Source organism: Balaenoptera borealis (genome assembly GCF_965194805.1).
Source record: "Balaenoptera borealis genome assembly, chromosome: 20".
Classification (NCBI taxonomy): Eukaryota; Metazoa; Chordata; class Mammalia; order Artiodactyla; family Balaenopteridae; genus Balaenoptera; species Balaenoptera borealis.
This window is the reverse complement of record NC_138879.1, coordinates 55,063,879-55,081,574: the sequence shown is the minus strand read 5'-3', so window position 1 is coordinate 55,081,574 and position 17,696 is coordinate 55,063,879. Positions and strand designations below refer to the sequence as shown.

The 17,696-nt window shown below is 46.4% G+C and overlaps 1 protein-coding gene across 25 annotated transcripts in view; it reads right to left on the bottom strand.

Annotated features, from left to right (window-relative positions):
• ADPRM (ADP-ribose/CDP-alcohol diphosphatase, manganese dependent) overlaps positions 1–17,696 on the bottom strand; it is a 385,000-nt gene that overhangs the window by 300,249 nt on the left and 67,055 nt on the right. For 18 of the 25 annotated variants that reach the window (XM_082373310.1, XM_082373317.1, XM_082373318.1 and 15 more), the window contains exon 4: positions 9,943–10,068. The exons of 2 other annotated variants lie outside the window; for them this stretch is intronic. In XM_082373310.1, coding sequence (XP_082229436.1) covers positions 9,943–10,068 — 126 coding nt within the window. Of the gene's footprint in view, positions 1–95; positions 1,387–9,942; positions 10,069–17,696 lie in introns of those variants that run through there. 5 more of the 25 variants (XR_014238652.1, XM_082373314.1, XM_082373312.1 and 2 more) reach the window with 2 other exon arrangements.

Here is a 17,696-nt window from a genome sequence, read left to right as displayed (position 1 = left end):
TTCTGGGTCTGCGCAGTTTCTTAACTACTCCCAAACTCCCGGCTTTAGGGCATCTTCTTCCCATTCGTTTAACCTGCCTCTGTGCAAATCCCGGAATTCTACATTCAGTACAGCACCTCTTGGGAAGAAACGCACAGAGCCCAGTGGATGGAGACAGTACAAAGGTTATCCTGACACCGTGGAATCTTCTGGAAGCTCTGTGCTCGGCCACCAGGCCAGCTTCTCAGAATTAGGCTGGACTCAGGAACCTGAAGAGATATCATGAGAGAACATTCTAGATAAGGCACCAGAAGAAAGATTCTGCCCCTACCCAGAAGCTTCCTTGACCGTCGTCGCTTGCAATCCTATTGATCTTCCCAGTTGGAAATTTCTCGGTGTGTCAGACCTGACTCCATACATGGAGGAAACATTTCCCTTTACTTGAAATTGTAACGTTAGCACAGGAGGGAAAGTCACATATAATCAAAATCACTAAACAATTCCTTAAGAAGACACTTGTTGGTGGCCACATAACTTCTCTTCATGAGACCGAGACAGGTTTTTATTCTAGAAGTGGAACAGGTTTCTGGTTCTTTGGCTGGGAACCAAATGGAATGGTTGGCTGTCGTTTCACAGCAGCCGTGTTGTTCCAAATATGCAAATCTTGAAAATCGAGGCTCACGCTCAGCCCAGAGCACATGTTCACATCTGCGAGAGGCTGCAGGGGCTGAGGCTTGCTGAGTGGCAGCAGCAGATTCCAATCTCCTGCACCACCCTCACGAAAGGGAATCTCCCTCCTCACTTAACATCTTCCTCCTTCGCTCTTTCTTCTGCTGGTTAGTGTGCAATTTAAATGCGTGCATGAGACGGCTCTCCATAGAGAGCATTTGTTCAACTCCTAAGGTCTCCTGAGTTACAGGGCGTGCTCCTGCAGGGTGGGCACCGGACCACTGCTTTGGAGAATGCATGCAGAATAAATCTGTGATAAAAAGGAGGGGGCGAAGTGAATGCAATTCCAGCTGACGACCTGCTGGCCTTTGCATGAACCCCGTGGGAGAAAAAGGAGGTCCACAAAGGAGGGCTTTCTAGAATTTAGCTTCAACCATCTGGAGACCCCAGTTAAGAGCTGGAACTGAGAAGGCACACTTAGGCAATGCATGTGCAAAGTCGGGGTGTTCCCTCAGAGGCGAGGCTTGGTCCACAACTCAGTATCTGCCAGGACAGGACAGTATCTCAGGGACCCCCGACGGCACAAGCACCAAATTCAGTCTCAAAGATGATGAGAGCAGCATTCCATCAACTGGATGCAGATCACCTGGGGATCACATAAATGCAGACTCCAATTCAGTTGTCCAGGGCGGGGCCGGGGACTCTGCATTTCTAACAAGCACCCAGGCAGTACCACTGCTGCATTAAAAAAAAAAGAAAGTGTCCTTAAGACAATCCAAAGAGTGAGGATCTTGAACAACCCTGTCATTTTAGAGATGGGGACACTGAAGCCTGCAGGTGAAGTGAGTTTCCCAAGTTCAAGCAGCTGCAGAGCAGCAGGTCCAGGACCGGGGCCCAGGGCTCCAGGCTGCCGGTCCAGCCCTCCTCCCCGTCCCCGCCCACCCCATGAGCTGCTGACGGGTTCTTCTGAGCCCTGCTGAGCCTTGGGCAGCACGAGCGAGTGAGCAGGGCAGTGGCCAGGGCAGGTGAGGCAGCTCACACTGCAGGTGAGTCATGAACCGGCGTGCCTCGCTTCAACCTGGCTGTGCCGTGTGCCCGTGAACGTGGTCCTGACCAGGCTTCCATGCTGCTCTGTGTCACTGCAGATTCCAGAGCCATGAGCCCATGAGCACGCATCATGCAAGGCAAGTAGGGTGGAGAGGGAGGAGGAAACAGGAGAGGCCGTGTTTCCACCAGGCAGAGCCACGTGGAACTGGGCTAGGTCTGATCTGGGCTCGTCCTCGCAGTGGGCTGGGCTTGGGGAGCCTCCTACCACTCTCAGGGCCATCTCCTCGGCCCCTGCTCCTATCTGTTCTCTTGAACGAAAACTGGATTTTTTCAGTGACCTGACTCAGTCAGCTCCGCCACTTACAAGCTGAGTGACGTTACAGAGGATCCTCACCTATTAGGGAATAATAATAATGACATCACAATCATAGGACCTAATGTGATTCAGCACTGGCTTTCTGAGACTCACAACCTCCTGAATGTAAATACCTTACAGTGTATTGTTCCTCCTTTGTAGAAGTCAAAACAGAGTGCTGTGAAGTTTAGGTCATCTCCTCAGACGCCTAATGATTCCAGGACTACAGGACCTGTCATTTATAAAGCTATTTACAGTCAAGTCTGCCGCTAATAATCAAGTCTACACTTCACACAACCTCATCCCCACACTCTACTGCAGAGACGACCCACCAGGACCCACAAAGCCAGGCAGATGGGCATTCTAGGGGGAACGGTGGGTTCACCCCGGCTCTGCAGCCCACCCCCAATCAATAGCCTTAAAGCTCCGCCGATTCAACTCATCCCTTGGTGAAATTACAGTGTCGTGGAGGAGGTTGATCAGAAGCTAAGTCCTCCAAGGTGGAGGCCAGCTCGGAAATGTATTTGCATGAAGGACCAAAGAGTCCTCTGGGTAAAGACCAACCCTCAGGGAAAAGAGAGTCAGGCTGACAAGGGTGGCCCGGTAACAGATACTTAACACAGGCATGCTTGGCTTCCTGCATCTCCCAACAACCCTTGTTTGTTCTCAGGGAAGAAGGGCTATAAGAAGGATTAGGCCAGTTTGGGGTGAAACTGTATGAGATACCGGGGTCCATACGTTGTCACTTGGACACACCCAGCACAGACTCGGGTTGCGCTGGTTCCTGGTAGACACAATGATATCTGGCAGAAAAGTGACACAGGAGGTGCTGATAGCTGACTGGACTTGCTGGCGAGCTGAACTGGCTCTTCGAAGATCCCCAAAGTTTCTTGCCAGGTCAGACACACAAGGGGGCGAGGGGCCAGCTGGGAAAACGCAGATAACAGTAAATCACTCCTTGTCGGGGACACTTAGGTGAAAGGTGCAGACAGCTGGAAACCGCAAACCAGCCTGGGAATGGCAGGTGTCCCTGGGTGAGAAGTGCGTGTACTTCTCACTCCGACGACTAAGCGTGGCAGGCCTGGGGTAGCTGTGTCTGCCTTCCCACCACCACACGGCCTCCTCCCTTCCTTCATTCCTTCACTCAGCACAGATTCACCTCTGGCCTCACTTCTCCTGGATCCCAAAGGCTGCCCCGACGGGGAGATCCCGGCTCCCTGGTTCAAGGACAGCAGACCTTGTCCACTGTCACATGGAGTCCTGGCCAGGCTGTACCGGCCCCAGGCGGCTCTATCAGCTCTGAGGGACCTCGCATCCTGGCCAGCCCGTACTGTCCCGAATCACCTGCCACTAGTGTCCCTTGCCGGCCAGGGGCTGGTTTTTTCCTCTTGTTTCTTCTGCATTTCAGTTTTCAAGAAATTTAAGTTTCCCATTGTTTCAGAAGAAAGTCAGGAGGGGGAAGCTGCTGGAGGAAAAAGGAGAGAAGAGACAGGAGAAAACTCGGGGGGCGGGGAGGGGAAGGGTGGAAGGCACTGAGGAAGTGAGATGGTGGAAGGAGATGAAAGGAAGGCTGGGCTGGGGAAAGGTGAGAGGAGAGCTACAGCTACGGGAGACAGAAGCTGAGACGGGAGAAAGTGGGGAAGAGTGTCTCCCACGGTGTGCTTCGTGAACCAGGAGTAGCAGCTCCTCACCTGGAGCCGCGCTCTACCTGCAAATTCTGCCTCTCACCCCAGACCTCCTCAGCCAGAAAATCTGGGGCTTTTAAAAGTCTTCCCAGTAACGGGGGTGCGCACTACAGCTTGAGAATCACTGGGCTGAATCGTTCTATTGTTTACTTAAGCAGGCATGCTGCCCCATGATCCTGGATTCCAGTGTTTTTTTGAACTTCTGCCTGGGGCACGGTGACTCGGAAGAGTCCTAATGTGACTCTCCCTAATGTGACCCTCACACACACCACCTCTTGGCCTAATGACCTCCTGATTCCGCAGAGATGGGAAGAAACGGCTGTAACATCCTCCTTCTCCTCCATTCACTCTCACCGTACCACTGGAACCACCAGCCTCTGGCAGCTCTAGACTGTGCAGCTTTTTCCTGGGAGGTTTTGGGGCCTGGACAGAACTCTAAGGCGCCCCTGATCCTTTGTTACTCCCCAACCTATTCAACATCAAGGACCGCCTTTATTATTTTTCTCCCATTTCTCCCATATTGTCTGGAAATATGTTGTCTGCCAAAGAGACTAATCATTAAGGAATAATTAATTCAGTTCCCCATGATTTATTAATCAAACACATCCATAACTGGGTTTGCAAAAAGCAGAAAACAGATGTATCATGGTTTCCATTAGAGTTTTTGAAACATTTAAAACAATGCATTACAACTACCGTGAACCCCTGGGCGTCTGGGGAAGAACAGATGAAACCAGAGATTCCAGATCTCAGCTGCCGGGGTGAACAAAGGTCGTATGAGGAAAGGGAAAACAATAAGCAAAACGTTTACAGGCTCCTGCCGCTCTCCCTGCACCCAGCCCACTCAGGACTTGGCCCCTTCCAGGAACTCTATCCTCCCTCTGGTTCTGGCTTTCTCCAAAGGGCATCTCACAGACTCACCGACAAGGCCAGTCCTAACCCAGTGAGGCCCGCGGGCCAGCGGCTGCTGCCCCCGCCCCCCTCCTGCCCTGCCCCCCTTACCAGACCCCACCTCTTCCTCCTGCAAACACAGGAGGTGGTTTTCAGTCTCCACCATTAAACACACCGGCGCCCCCAAAAGATGCCAGGCTAACGGGGGGGGGGGAGGGGGGAAGGGGCACGGTCCACAGCGCGATTCTAGGTGCTAGAGAAATGATGGCTGCCATTTCTGCCCACGGAGCCCCCGTCCAGACACAAACGCGTGGGAGAGTGGAGCTGCATCCCTCGTCCCCTCCAGTGACTAAGGCTTTGCTACTGCTTTGGCTGGATGGGCCTGCCTCTCGTTGCTCAGGACACCTGTCAATCACGGCATCTCAAGGCAGAGGAGAGAAGGAACAGGACTGGGCAAGGAGCTAGGAGAGGCCTGCCGCGAACAAGAAGTTTCTCGGCAACTTCTTTCTATCTTTAAAATCTGTATGAATGTTGCCATTTTATTCCACGATACATTTGTGCTTGTTCACTGCTTTAAAGATGTTCCCAAATCTTCAAATACGATGGGCGTCGTTTTCCCCGTGGGTTTGCTCTTCCCGGCACAAGGACACGGACCCCAGGGGGCCAAGCAGCCCAGGTGGGAAGGACCTGTCACTGGCAGCAGTTCTTTCCCTTGAGGCTCCCAGGCCAGTCCTGGCTGGACGTCTGCCAGTTCCGCCGGCAGACAAGCGGGCAAGCCCAGCCGCGTCCAGACATCCCAACTGCACACCAGGAAGCACCACTCTCGTCCAGGCTCCGTGTTCCCACCTGAGAAAGCTGAGGCCCCAGCATGCTAAGTGACTCAGCCAAGGCCACAGCACCTGTCACCGACAGAGCCTGAACACGCATTTTCTGAGTCCTGCCTACTGCCCTTTCTGCCATCCCCTTCTTCCTCTCTAGGTGAGGACAAAGGGCTGGCGGTGAGACAAGGGCCGTCTCAAGGACGAGCACCTGGTCAGCAAGCCAGGTGGACCAGACTGCGTTCAAGGGAACTGTCCTGTGCCTCTCCTGTAAAACGGGAACGTTACTGCCAGCAGGAGACACGCCAGAGGACTGTGTGAGACGTGCGCTGGGGAACAGACATGAGGGCTTCGGAAAAGCGTGAACAAACTGGGGGGTAGCTCTTGATCCCGTGCTGGGGAGGCTTGCCTGAGGCTTTGTTCCCTCCACACGTGTCCTTCCTCTCGGCCTGTCTGCAGCAGCCCAGCACACACATGGGCTGAAGTGTGGGGAGCTGACCCTGAAATAGTGATGGCCGGCCTGCCACATGGACCACATCCCCCCATCGCGCCTCCAAAGCCGACAGAAGGCGTCACTCAAGGCTCGTGTGACTGGGCCGCCGGGCCCGCCGTGGCCTCCACCCGGGGCCACAGGCGCCACCACCAACCCACTGAAGCTGGTTCCTGACAGGAAACCCACTCATCATTCTTATCACCTACAGTTTATATGAGCCAGTTGTCAGGGGTCAATGACGCGGGTGAACTAAGACCAGCCACCACGAGGGATGGACACCTACAGCCCACGCGCCCCACGCCCTGTGCCACAAGCGATTCAGACTGGAAAGAGCCCCGATTAATAACAAGCTTACTAATCAATGTCGTTCTGCAGGAAATCTATACTACTTAATACTATAATCTATAATATTTCCACTGTCCTTCATGCCAAATCCCTCTTGGCCTACTTGACTGGGTGAAGGTCTTCATGCTTTTCATATATAACTTTTTAAATGAGTTTGGTAGATCTGGTACTGAACAGAAAAAAAAAAAAAAAAAACCAAACAACCCTGTTTCCCCATAAACCACTAAGCTTACAAAGAGAACTCAGAGAAGGTCTAGAGATGGAATTTAAAGTGTGAAAGCAAGAAAGGGTAAATGAAGAGGAGGATTGCTTGGAATGGGCAGTTAAATGCTTCCAACCTGAACCAAACAAGCCAGTGGAGTGGCCTGAGGCTGTGTGCTTGCTACTTACCTCATCCACAGATCCAGCTCCGTGTTATAGATAGCTTTACACTTGAAGAGTTTTTTGAATGTGCTGGATGAGAGCAGATGGGAGGGGGTGGAAGTGAGGGAAGTAGAAAGGGAACCAGATGAGAAATTCAGAGTCCTACCCGCCCGCCCACTACCACCACACACACTTCCAATGCCCTGAATCTTGGAGGCGGGGTTAGAGTCGCACAAGAGACAGCCACACACGGTACTCCAGAGATGGAGCTTTACTTTGGAGTGTAGTCTAGGAGTGGGCATAATATAAAACACCACAGTTTGATGGTAAACCCCCCAAAGTAGAAAGTTAATAGCTGATCTGACCCTCATGCAAAGTGTAATGCGAAGTTTCCCCTCATTCTTGCAAACACACACACACTCACACTAATACTCACACTCACCTGTGGTCCCTCTCCCCTCGCTGGTGATCCTCCACCTGTCTCTACCTTCAGCTGAGGTAAAGACAGCTTTGGACTAGAAGTCAGACCTAGGTTCTAGTTTTAACTCTGCAATTTGCTGGCCAAATGGCTTTGTCGCTAAACCTCCCTTGGAGACTCCAATTTCATCTGTAAAATGGGCTCTTGTAACCATCAAGTGAGATACATACAGTAATAGCCAAAGAGGAAGGCAAATAAGCACATGAAAAATGTTCAACATCATTATCCATTAACAGGCAAATTAAACCCACAATGAAATATCCCTATGCACATATTCAGGTAACTAAAATTTAAAAGATTGACCTCACCAAATGCTGGCAAGGATGTGGCATAACTGTAACTCTCATGCATTGCTGAGGGGAATGTAAAATGGTGTAACCACTTTGGAAAACAGTTTGGCTGCTTCTTAAGTAAAACAAACATCTATCATGTGATCCAGTCATTCTAGTCCTAGGTATTTACCCAAGGGAAAGAACGTATACATCTGTACAAAGACTTGTACACAGATGTTTATAGCAGCTTTATTTGTAATAGTCAAAATTGGAAACAACTGGGGCTTCCCTGGTGGCACAGTGATTAAGAATCCGCCTGCCAATGCAGGGGACACGGGTTCGAGCCCTGGTCCAGGAAGATCCCACATGCCGCGGAGCAACTAAGCCCGTGCGCCACAACTACTGAGACTGCACTCTAGAGGCTGCGAGCCACAACTACTGAAGCCCGCGCGCCTAGAGCCCGTGCTCCCAACAAGAGAAGCCACGGCCATGAGAAGCCCGTGCACCGCAACGAAGAGTAGCCCCCGCTCGCGGCAACCAGAGAAACGCCTGCGCACAGCAACGAAGACCCAACACCGCCAAAAATAAAATAAATAAAATAAAATAAATAAATTTATTAAAAAAGAAAAAAAAATTCTATGCTAAAATTGGAAACAACTGAATATCCATCAATCCTTCAACAGGTGAGTAGATATACAAATTGTTGCATATCCACACAAGGGACTAGTACTACTCGGCAGTAATGAATTATTTTTTTATTGGAGTATAATTGCTTTACAATGTTGTGCTAGTTTCTGTCATACAATGAAGTGAATCAGCTATACGTATACCTATATCCCCTCCCTCTTGAACCTCCCTCCCACCCCATCCCCCCATCCCACTCATCTAGGTCGTCACAGAGCACTGAGCTGAGCTCCCTGTGCTATACAGCAGGTTCCCGCTAGCTATCTGTTTTACACATGGTAGTGTAGATATGTCAATCCTAATCTCCCAATTCGTCCCACGCTCCCCTTCCCCCACTGTGTCTACATGTCTGTTCTCTACATCTACGCCTCTATTCCTGCCCTGCAAATAGGTTCAACTGTACCATTTTTCTAGATTCCACATATATGCATTAATATACGATATTTGTTTTTCTCTTTCAGGCTTACTTCACTCTGTATGACAGACTCTAGGTCCATCCGCATCTCTACAAATGACCCAATTTCGTTCCTTTTTATGGCTGAGTAATATTCCATTGTATATATGTACCACATCTTCTTTATCCATTCATCAGTAATGAATTATTGATACAGCCAACGACAAGGATGAATCTCTAGATGATAATGCTGAGGGAAAGAAGCCTAATGTAGGGACTTCCCTGGTGGCACAGTGGGTAAGACTCTACACTCCCGATGCAGGGGGCCCAGGTTCAATCCCTGGTCAGGCAACTAGATCCCACATGCATGCCTCAACTAAGAGTTCGCATGCCACAACTAAGGAGCCTGTGTGCTGCAACTAAGGAGCTGGCGAGCCACAACTAAGGAGCCTGAGAGCTGCAACTAAGGAGCCCACCTGCCGGAACTAAGACCTGGTGCAACCAAATAATAAATAAATAAATAAATAATTATTTAAAAAAAAAAAAAAGAAGCCTGATGTAAAAGAGCACACATTGTATGTTTCCCTCTATACAAAACTCAAGAAAATGAAAACTAAGCTATAGGAACAGAAAACAGTTCCCTGGAGGCAGGGCGGGAGGGAAGGGAGTTGGACAGGGAGAGAGGGATTTCAAAATTTAGCACAGGGATTAAGAGACTAGCTGCTTATTTTACTCCCCATTCCAGATTCTGTAGCAGATATTACCAACTGACCACAGTGCTTTCCTGCATATACAGGCATGTACCACACCCACTGATGTTTGTCCTGAGTCCTTCTCCTTGGGTTTGCCATCAGATGACTGAGCCCTTGGGCTAGTCTGTACTTTTGGCATTCATTTCTTCATCCTCTCTGCCAAAAGGTCAAATTTATCTGCCCAAAGGCTCAGTCCAGCTTGGGAAATGTATGGGAAATATACCACTTCCCCCATCCTGCTCACCACCCCTTGCTGTAGCTCTGCTTTCTGTAGTCCCAGCCTCCTAGAGCAAGGGCACTGCCACGGGGGCATGATGGTCACAGTGGACTGCAGGGATAACAAAACTGACATGAGGGCAAAACAGACTGTGGGGGCTGTTTCTGGGGAGACGCAGTACAACTCCTTTGGTGCGCCCCGTGATGGCAGGGGTCTCTGTCCATCTGGTTCTTTGATATATTCCAAACACCTAGAACAATGGTTGGCACATAGTAGATACTCAATAAGTACTCACTGAAAGAATGAATGATAAACATTCTAAATTTCTTCTTCTTTCTCTTTTTCCCATCAAAAGACCATTTGTTTTTCCATTGATTTCTAGCTGTTTTTCCACTGAGAGCAGAGATCAATCTAGTATCACTTGTTCACAGCCTACTATTGCATTGCAAACGATTTCAAGTCAGAGCCTGGCAAATCTGGAGCCCCTAGAGGCGTCTTACCTGAAACATTAGGTTGTAGCAGTAGCGGGAGGCAGGAGGGGTTTGAACAGAAAGTGCCAGACCTCTGGGTCCCAGGCAGGTCCACGGATGCTGCACACTGACTTCTGGGGAGAAAGATCCATAGATCTTTGAATTTCGTTAAAGAGTGTTAGTGTTGTGTTTTTGTGATTATGGGTATGACATGAAAATTAAACTACGTTAGTGTTGTTCATAGATTTTGGAGAACTAAGGCAGGGAGAAAAATTTATGAAAACTCATTTTAGCTGCATAATGCTAATTACCTATTTACACGAGCTACTTACCATTAATGCATAATTACTCTATACACAAAGAAATTGCACATACATTACATCTATGTCAGATGGATTCCGAGGCTTTATTTGAAACACTGTGAAGGATTTGGTCTCCTAAATGGCTTAAGCATTTGCCCGTGACTTTAAGAAGATTTGCCTCGTGCATTTCAAATCCCAGCCGACATTAGGATCACTTGGGGAGGTTTTAAAAAAAAGCCAATGAAAAATAACATGATATTTGGGATTTGTTTAAAATGATCCAACACAGAAAAGGGGGTGGGGAGCAGGAAAGATGAAACAAAATTGATGAAACGCAGATAATCATTAGAGCTGACTGATGGAGGTTCATTTATACAATTACCTCTATTTTATGTATGTTTTAGAATTACCTCAATAGAAAGATATGTGGGGAATTTCTCTGCACAGCTGTGAGAGGACAGAATACACTGACGCAGACCTGGGGATACGGATGTTTCAGTTACTGGACACTTCCATCTCCATTAGCACATTTGCGTTCCCTGCCACCAAAATAATTCTTACTTGAACAATTCTCAGTGGTTCTATCTTCTATCTATCTCTCTGTCTATGTATGTATGTATGTATGTATCTATCTATCTATCTATCTAATCTATCTATCTATGTATCTAACTATGTATCTCTCTCTATCTTTATCTATCTCTCTATCTATCTATCTATGTATCTATCTATGTATCTATCTATCTCTCTATCTCTATCTATCTATCTATCTATCACTCCCTAGACCAATTCAATCAGAACGTCTGACAGAGGGGTCCCACACATATTCTAAAGTATCCAGATGACTCTAATGTGTGGCCAGGGTTGAGAACCACCAGGAAGGGAAAGTTTCTGAGGGCAAACCTCAGGGCAATTTTTTTTTTAATTAAATAAGCTGCTTTGACATGTCTATGAGAGCGCGGACTACACACAGGGAGGCCTGGGTGGCAATAATAATCACCACCAGTTACGAAGTTTCTCGTATGTGTCACTGGGTGAGTTCCTTTATGTACATAAACTCAGGTACTCTCCACAGCTACCTTATAAAGAAACTGAGGCCGGAAGAGGAGAAGTAATTGTCCCAGGCTCAACGGCTCCTAAGTGGCTGAGCTGGGATTCAATCCCTATCAATCAAAACTCTTTCTGCTCCAGCTTCTCTGAGGGTCGAAACAGAGGAGTTAAGAGGTCCATGGCTCTTAAACCACCACCCATCTGTCAACCCATCCTCTGTTTATTTGTCTCCGCAGCCTCCCTGGATAGCTTACGTTCTCACTCTTCTAACCTACATTCCAGCTAAAGTGACTCCTTTCACCCTGCTTCTCCAAGTTTCCCCACTTCTGCTTACAAATGTTCAAAACCCTTACAAAATGATAGTATTCTGTTGCCCACACCCACTTTGGGTGGATCTATAAAAATCTGTCCTGGAAACGGTTTTCCTTTACTTAAAAAACATGTCACCACGTTCCATGTGTCATGTTTATAGCCACATATTTGGTCAGGTCTCAGAGCAGTGTGACAACAAACCAACAGAGCTGAGTAACCGAAATTAATTCCAAAATAACTCAAGTTCCTGATGGCATGTTTAATGTCCGTAGGTGTAAGACGTAAGGTGACTACAATACAAGGGGAAAGGGCAAAGGTACCGAATTGTGAGATGGTGTCTACATTCTACTGGAAGTGGTGCAATATTGATTCTAAGTAAACTGAGAAGACAAAAAATAAAAGAGAACAAAGAGAAACAAATAATAAAATGGTAGCCCTAAATCCAAGACACAGATTAAAAGAGATTGTGCCAATGGATTTTTTAAAATTATTATAAGTTGCCTATAAGAAACTCACTTTAAAGATAATATTGGTATGTTAAAAGTAAATAAATGGAAAAAGATATATCATGCAAACTAACCAAAAGAAAGTTGGAGTGGCTATATTAATAACAGACAAAGCAGACTTCAGAGCAAAGAAAATTACCAGGGATAAAGAGGGACATTACATAATTATAAGAGGGTCAATTCACCAGAAGGCAGAACAATCATAAATGTATATACACCTAATAACAGATGCAAAAACTTATGGAACTGAAGGGAGAAATAGAAATAGACTAATTCACAATTTGTTAGGAGACTTCAGCTCCTCACTCAGTATTTGACAGAACCAGCAGAGAGAAAACCATCAAGGTTTCAGCTATAAACTATATGGTTCTTCAGTCCTATCAGAACTGATAAACCATAAAACAATGGACTCTAACTGACCTTTATAGAACATTCCAGTCAACAACAGGAGAATATACATTCCTTTCAAGTGCACATGGAACATTCACAAAAATGTCTATGACAGATCACATGCTGGGTCATTGAACAAATCTTAAATTTAAATGAATTGAAATCATACAATATATGTTCTCTGATTATAATGTAATTAAATTTGAAATCAATAATAGAAAGGAAAATTTCCACCCAGGGGACTGCCCTGGAGGTGCAGTGGTTAAGAATCCGCCTGCCAATGCAAGGGACAAGGGTTTGAGCCCCAGTCCGGGAAGATCCCACATGCTGCGGAGCAACTAAGCCCGTGCACCACAACTACTGAGCCTGCGAGCCACAACTACTGAGCCTGCGAGCCACAACTACTGAGCCCGTGTGCCACAACGACTGAAGCCCATGCGCCTAGAGCCTGTGCTCTGCACCAAGAGAAGCCACCGCAATGAGAAGCCCACGCACCGCAATGAAGAGTAGCCCCTGCTCGCCGCAACTAGAGAAAGCCCACACACAGCAACAAAGACCCAATGCAGCCAAAAATAAATTAATTAATTAAAATAAATAAATAAAACTAGATAGCTTAAAATATATTAAAAAAAAAAAATTTCCACCCAGAAGTAGAAGAGAGAGAGAGAAAGGGCCTGAGAAAATATTTGAAGAGATAATAGCTGAAAATGTCCCTAACATGGGAAAGGAAATACTCAAGTCTAGGAAGCACAGAGAGTCCCATACAGGATAAACCTAAGGAGGAACATGCTGAGAAAAATCTCCAAACACTTGGAAATCAAACAATACGCTGCTAAATAATTCATGGGCCAAACAGGAAGTCTCAAGGAAAATTAGAAAATATTTTGAAGTGAACAACAAATACAACCTATTTGTGCAATATGGTTGAAGTAAGGATTAGAGGGAAATTAATAGCTTTAAATGCTTACATTTGAAAATAAAGAATAGCTCTCATGAGCATAGATGTAAAAATCCTCAATAAAATATAAGCAAGTTGAATCCAGCAATATATAAGAAGAACAATATACCACGACCAAGTAAAGTTTATCCCAGGAATGTAAGGCAGGTTAGACAAAAAGTACTTAGACATGGCAGCAAAAGACTGAACCATTCTTAAAGATTTATAAGTTGGACTTCATCAAAATTAAAAACCAGAAAAGGTTTTTGTTTGTTTGGTTGGTTTTTTGGCAGCGAAAACTGCAAAAGATACTGTTAAACAAATGAAAAGAGAAACTACAGCCTGGGAAAAAAGATTTTCAAATCACATATCCAACAAAATTCTTGTATCCAGAATATATGAAGAATTTAATATATACAGAATTCTCAAAATTCAGTAATAAGAAAATAACCCAATTTGAAAACGGGCAAAAGAGTTGAACAGACACTTCACCGAAATTCACCATATGGTAGTAAATATGTTCAACATCAATAAGCCTGAGAAAAATGCAAATTAAAGCCACCCCAAGACACCACGACATACTTATTAGAATGACTAAAATGAGAAATGCTGACAGCACCAAGTACTAGCAAGGATGCTGAAAAGCTGGAACGCTCATTCACCGCTGGTGGAAATGGAAAGCAGTCCAAGCCACTCTGAAAAGCAGTTCCACAACTTCTTTCTTTTTTAAATTGAAATATAGTCGACTTACAATATTATGTTAGTTTCAGGCACAGCAAAGTAATTCAGTTATATATACACTTCAGAATATTTTCCATTATACGTCATTACAAGATATTGAATATTGTTCCCTATGTTATACAGTAAATCCTTGCTGATTGTCTATTTTATATACAGTAGCGTGTATACGTTAACCCCATACTCCTAATTTATCCTCGCCACTCCCCTTCCCCTTTGGTAACAATAAGTTTGTTTTCTATGTTTGATAACTTCTTATACAGTTAAACACACACTTAGCAGATGACCCATGAATCCCACTCCTGAATATTTTCCTCAACAAAAGTGGAAAGTTATGTTCACACAAAACCATAAATCTTTAGAGCAGCTCTACTCATAATTGCCCCAAACTGGAAGCCGCCCAAATGTCCTTTAAGTAGTGATTCAATAAACAAACTGTGGTACATCCACACAGTGAAATACTACTCAGCAAAAAAAGGAACATGTTACAGACACAACTTGGCTACATCTTAGAGGTACTGTGATGAGTGAAAGAAGCCAGTCTGAAAGGTTACAGACTGTGTGATTGTACAACACGCAGGAAAAGACAAATCCAGCGTGATGGAGAAGAGATCAGTGCTTAGCAGGGTTAGAGTTGGGGTGAGGGTATGGCTTCAAAGGGATAGCTCGAGAGAGGGTTTCGGGGTGATGGAACAGCTCTGTATCCTGATTGTGGTGGTGGTTATACAAATCTACTCATGGGTTAAAAGTCATAGAACTGTACTTCCCCCCACCCAGATGTCAACTTTATGTATGTTGATTTACAAAATAAAATAAATGAAAAATTCAAGTTCTTTGCATTTTGTATTTCCCAACTCTGTCAAAGGGTCTACACTTGTGGGTCACAGCAAAACTTCTTTGAAATCTCCTTTCTCTCCCATCTATTCACACATTCCAGCTGTTTCTACACCTCCCTCACTCTACACTCGCAAACCTCCCCAGCTGGTGCTAAGGGGGATCAGGGGAATGCGAGTCTCCCCCACTCTTCAAGCTACCCCTCAGTCTTTAACATTGGCAGTAGACATGTCCAATGTCAAGTACAGTTTCACATTCCCCACTCCCAACCATTTTGGCACCCCGAAGCTATTCCCACATGGAAATTCAATTCTGGAGCAGGTTACTGCCCCCAGACCTCCCTTCTCTCCCTTTGCTTCCCAGTCTGCATTACAAAGTTCAAAAGAATCCTTCTAGTAAGGGAGGGCCTGCAATGACAGTGGGGAGACAAAATGGGCGAGGCCAGCATCCTCCTCAGGTGACAAGGAGAAGGCAGAGTTTGGAAACTCACCTTCAAGTAGCCACACGTGCATCCAAATGAGTTCTTTGAAATGGCCAAACTGGGAAGCTGTAGACTTGATATAATCGCGCTGCTGTCATGGCCCAAAACATTTCTGGAATTTTTAATAGCCTCCAAGCCAGTGTGTGCTGCACAAGAACTCCAACACTAACAATGAAGGTTTGAGCCCTTTATACGTATTAAATGTATATTTTAATCCTCACAGCAACTCTGTGAGGTAGGATCCCATTTTAGAGATGAGAAAAATAAGGCACAAAAGTTTAAGTAACTTGATCAGGTTTTCAGGGCTAGCAGTGGCTGTGGTAGAGGCTGGCTTGAACCCAGATGATCGAGCTCCAGAACCCATATTCTTAATGACTAAGCTAGGCCACCTATATGTACTTCAATTTCTTTATTTTGTACAAATTGTTGGATTTTTTTTTACCCCAAGTTGTATCGGTCTATGTTTTCCAATTGAATTTTAGTTATTTCTAAAAAGTAACCTATCCTCCAAAGAAAATTGCCTACACAATAAACTCAGAAGAATTTGTTGCAGGCTCTGGAAGTGGCTCCCGAGAAAGTTTCCCAACTGCTTGAGTAATGGCAGACTTCCAGGATGACATATTCTACCCAAGTCCCCAGAGTAACATCGCTGGAGCTGGTAAGTTGGTTAAAAATCGCCCACCACACTCCTGTAGAGTCATACCTCAAAGCAAGCTGGCACCTGTGTGGCAAGTGAGGTGTGCAGCTTCCAAAATCCTGCACTCCCTTCCTTCTCAAGGGTACTCAGTGAGTGTGAGACGGCACCTCAAATCCTAACTGCTCTCCCTGCCTCACATGTGGGTGATTAACAACTTCTGCCCCGCCCAGTTTACCCCAGACGAGGAATAATATTTCTGCCCAATGTCTTGGGTGAGCTCAAGCTTTGGGGTAGGAGTAAGGGGGTGAACAAAACACAGCTCGGCTATCAGCCCCCCTCTCACACCCCAGCCTTCAGCTGTGCTCACCTGGAGGCCCTGCCCACCCCCAGTCACTTGTTTCCAGGCAAAAGAATGCCTTTCAGATCCACGGCAACCCTAAAGAGACCCTCCCCCTAGGACAGGGAACATTCAAGGTAGCTGGGACGAGGTTGGAAATGGGAATAGAGGCAAGGTGGGGAAATAGCGAGGAGACCTGGAACCCAGATGGAAAAGTGTGAGTCCCCCCGGGAGCTGTTAAAATACACAGATGCCCTGGATCTCACTTCAGGCATTATGAGGTCCAAGCATTAAAACATTTTAAAAGTCTCCAAGGTGATTTTAATGTGCAATCAGGGTTAAGAAGCTTCTCTAGGTCAGGGGTCAGCAAACTTTTTCCATAAAAGGCCAGATATTAAACATTCTAGGCTTTGCAGGCCACGTATTATCTCATTTTCCCCTTCCCCCCCCTTCCTCTTCTTCTTCCTCCTCCTCCTCCTCTTTCTCCTTCTCCTCTCCATCCTTCTCCTCCTCCTCTCCATCCTTCTCCTCTTCCTCTCCATCCTTCTCCCCCTTCTCCTCTCCATCCTTCTCCTCCTCCTCCTCCTCTTATTCTCCTCCTTCTCCTCTTTCTTCTTCAACAAACCCTCTAAAAACATAAAAACTGTCCTGGCCACGGGCAGTACAAAAGCAGGCAGCAGGCTGGATTTAGCCCACAGGCTGCGGCTGGCTGACCTCATCCTAGGTCAATAATTCTCAAACATTAGTCCTTGGACCAGAGATGAGGAAGCATGGTGTCCTGCTGGTAAACTGGCTCTCATAAACCAAAACCCTCACTTTGCAGCATTTGCCAATTTCCATGGTGTAAGTGCTCCCACCGTGCCCAGTCTCAGACTACCAATGTGATGTCACTGAACCAGAGTTGTGAAGAGACATACAGAGTCTGCCAGCCAGGACCAGGCAGCTCCAGCCCATCACTTTACCGGCATCGGCTGGGAAGCTGCTTAGCAAAGCACCCCTGGAAATTCTGGCACCAAGTACGGGAAGCACTGTCCTTGGTTCTGTGAGGTAGCAATCTGCTGATCCAGTCAGTCAACAATGTTTCTACAAGGCCCTGTACTAAGCCTTAGGAACGTCCCCACCCTCAAGGAGGCCAGAGTCTAGAAGAGACCTCACAAGCGGGCATTTATGACAACAGACTGTGATAAGTGGGTTCAGATGCTGAGACAGCACAAAGGAGGGGCACCTAACCTGTTTGGGAAAATTATCCATGACTTGGAAATA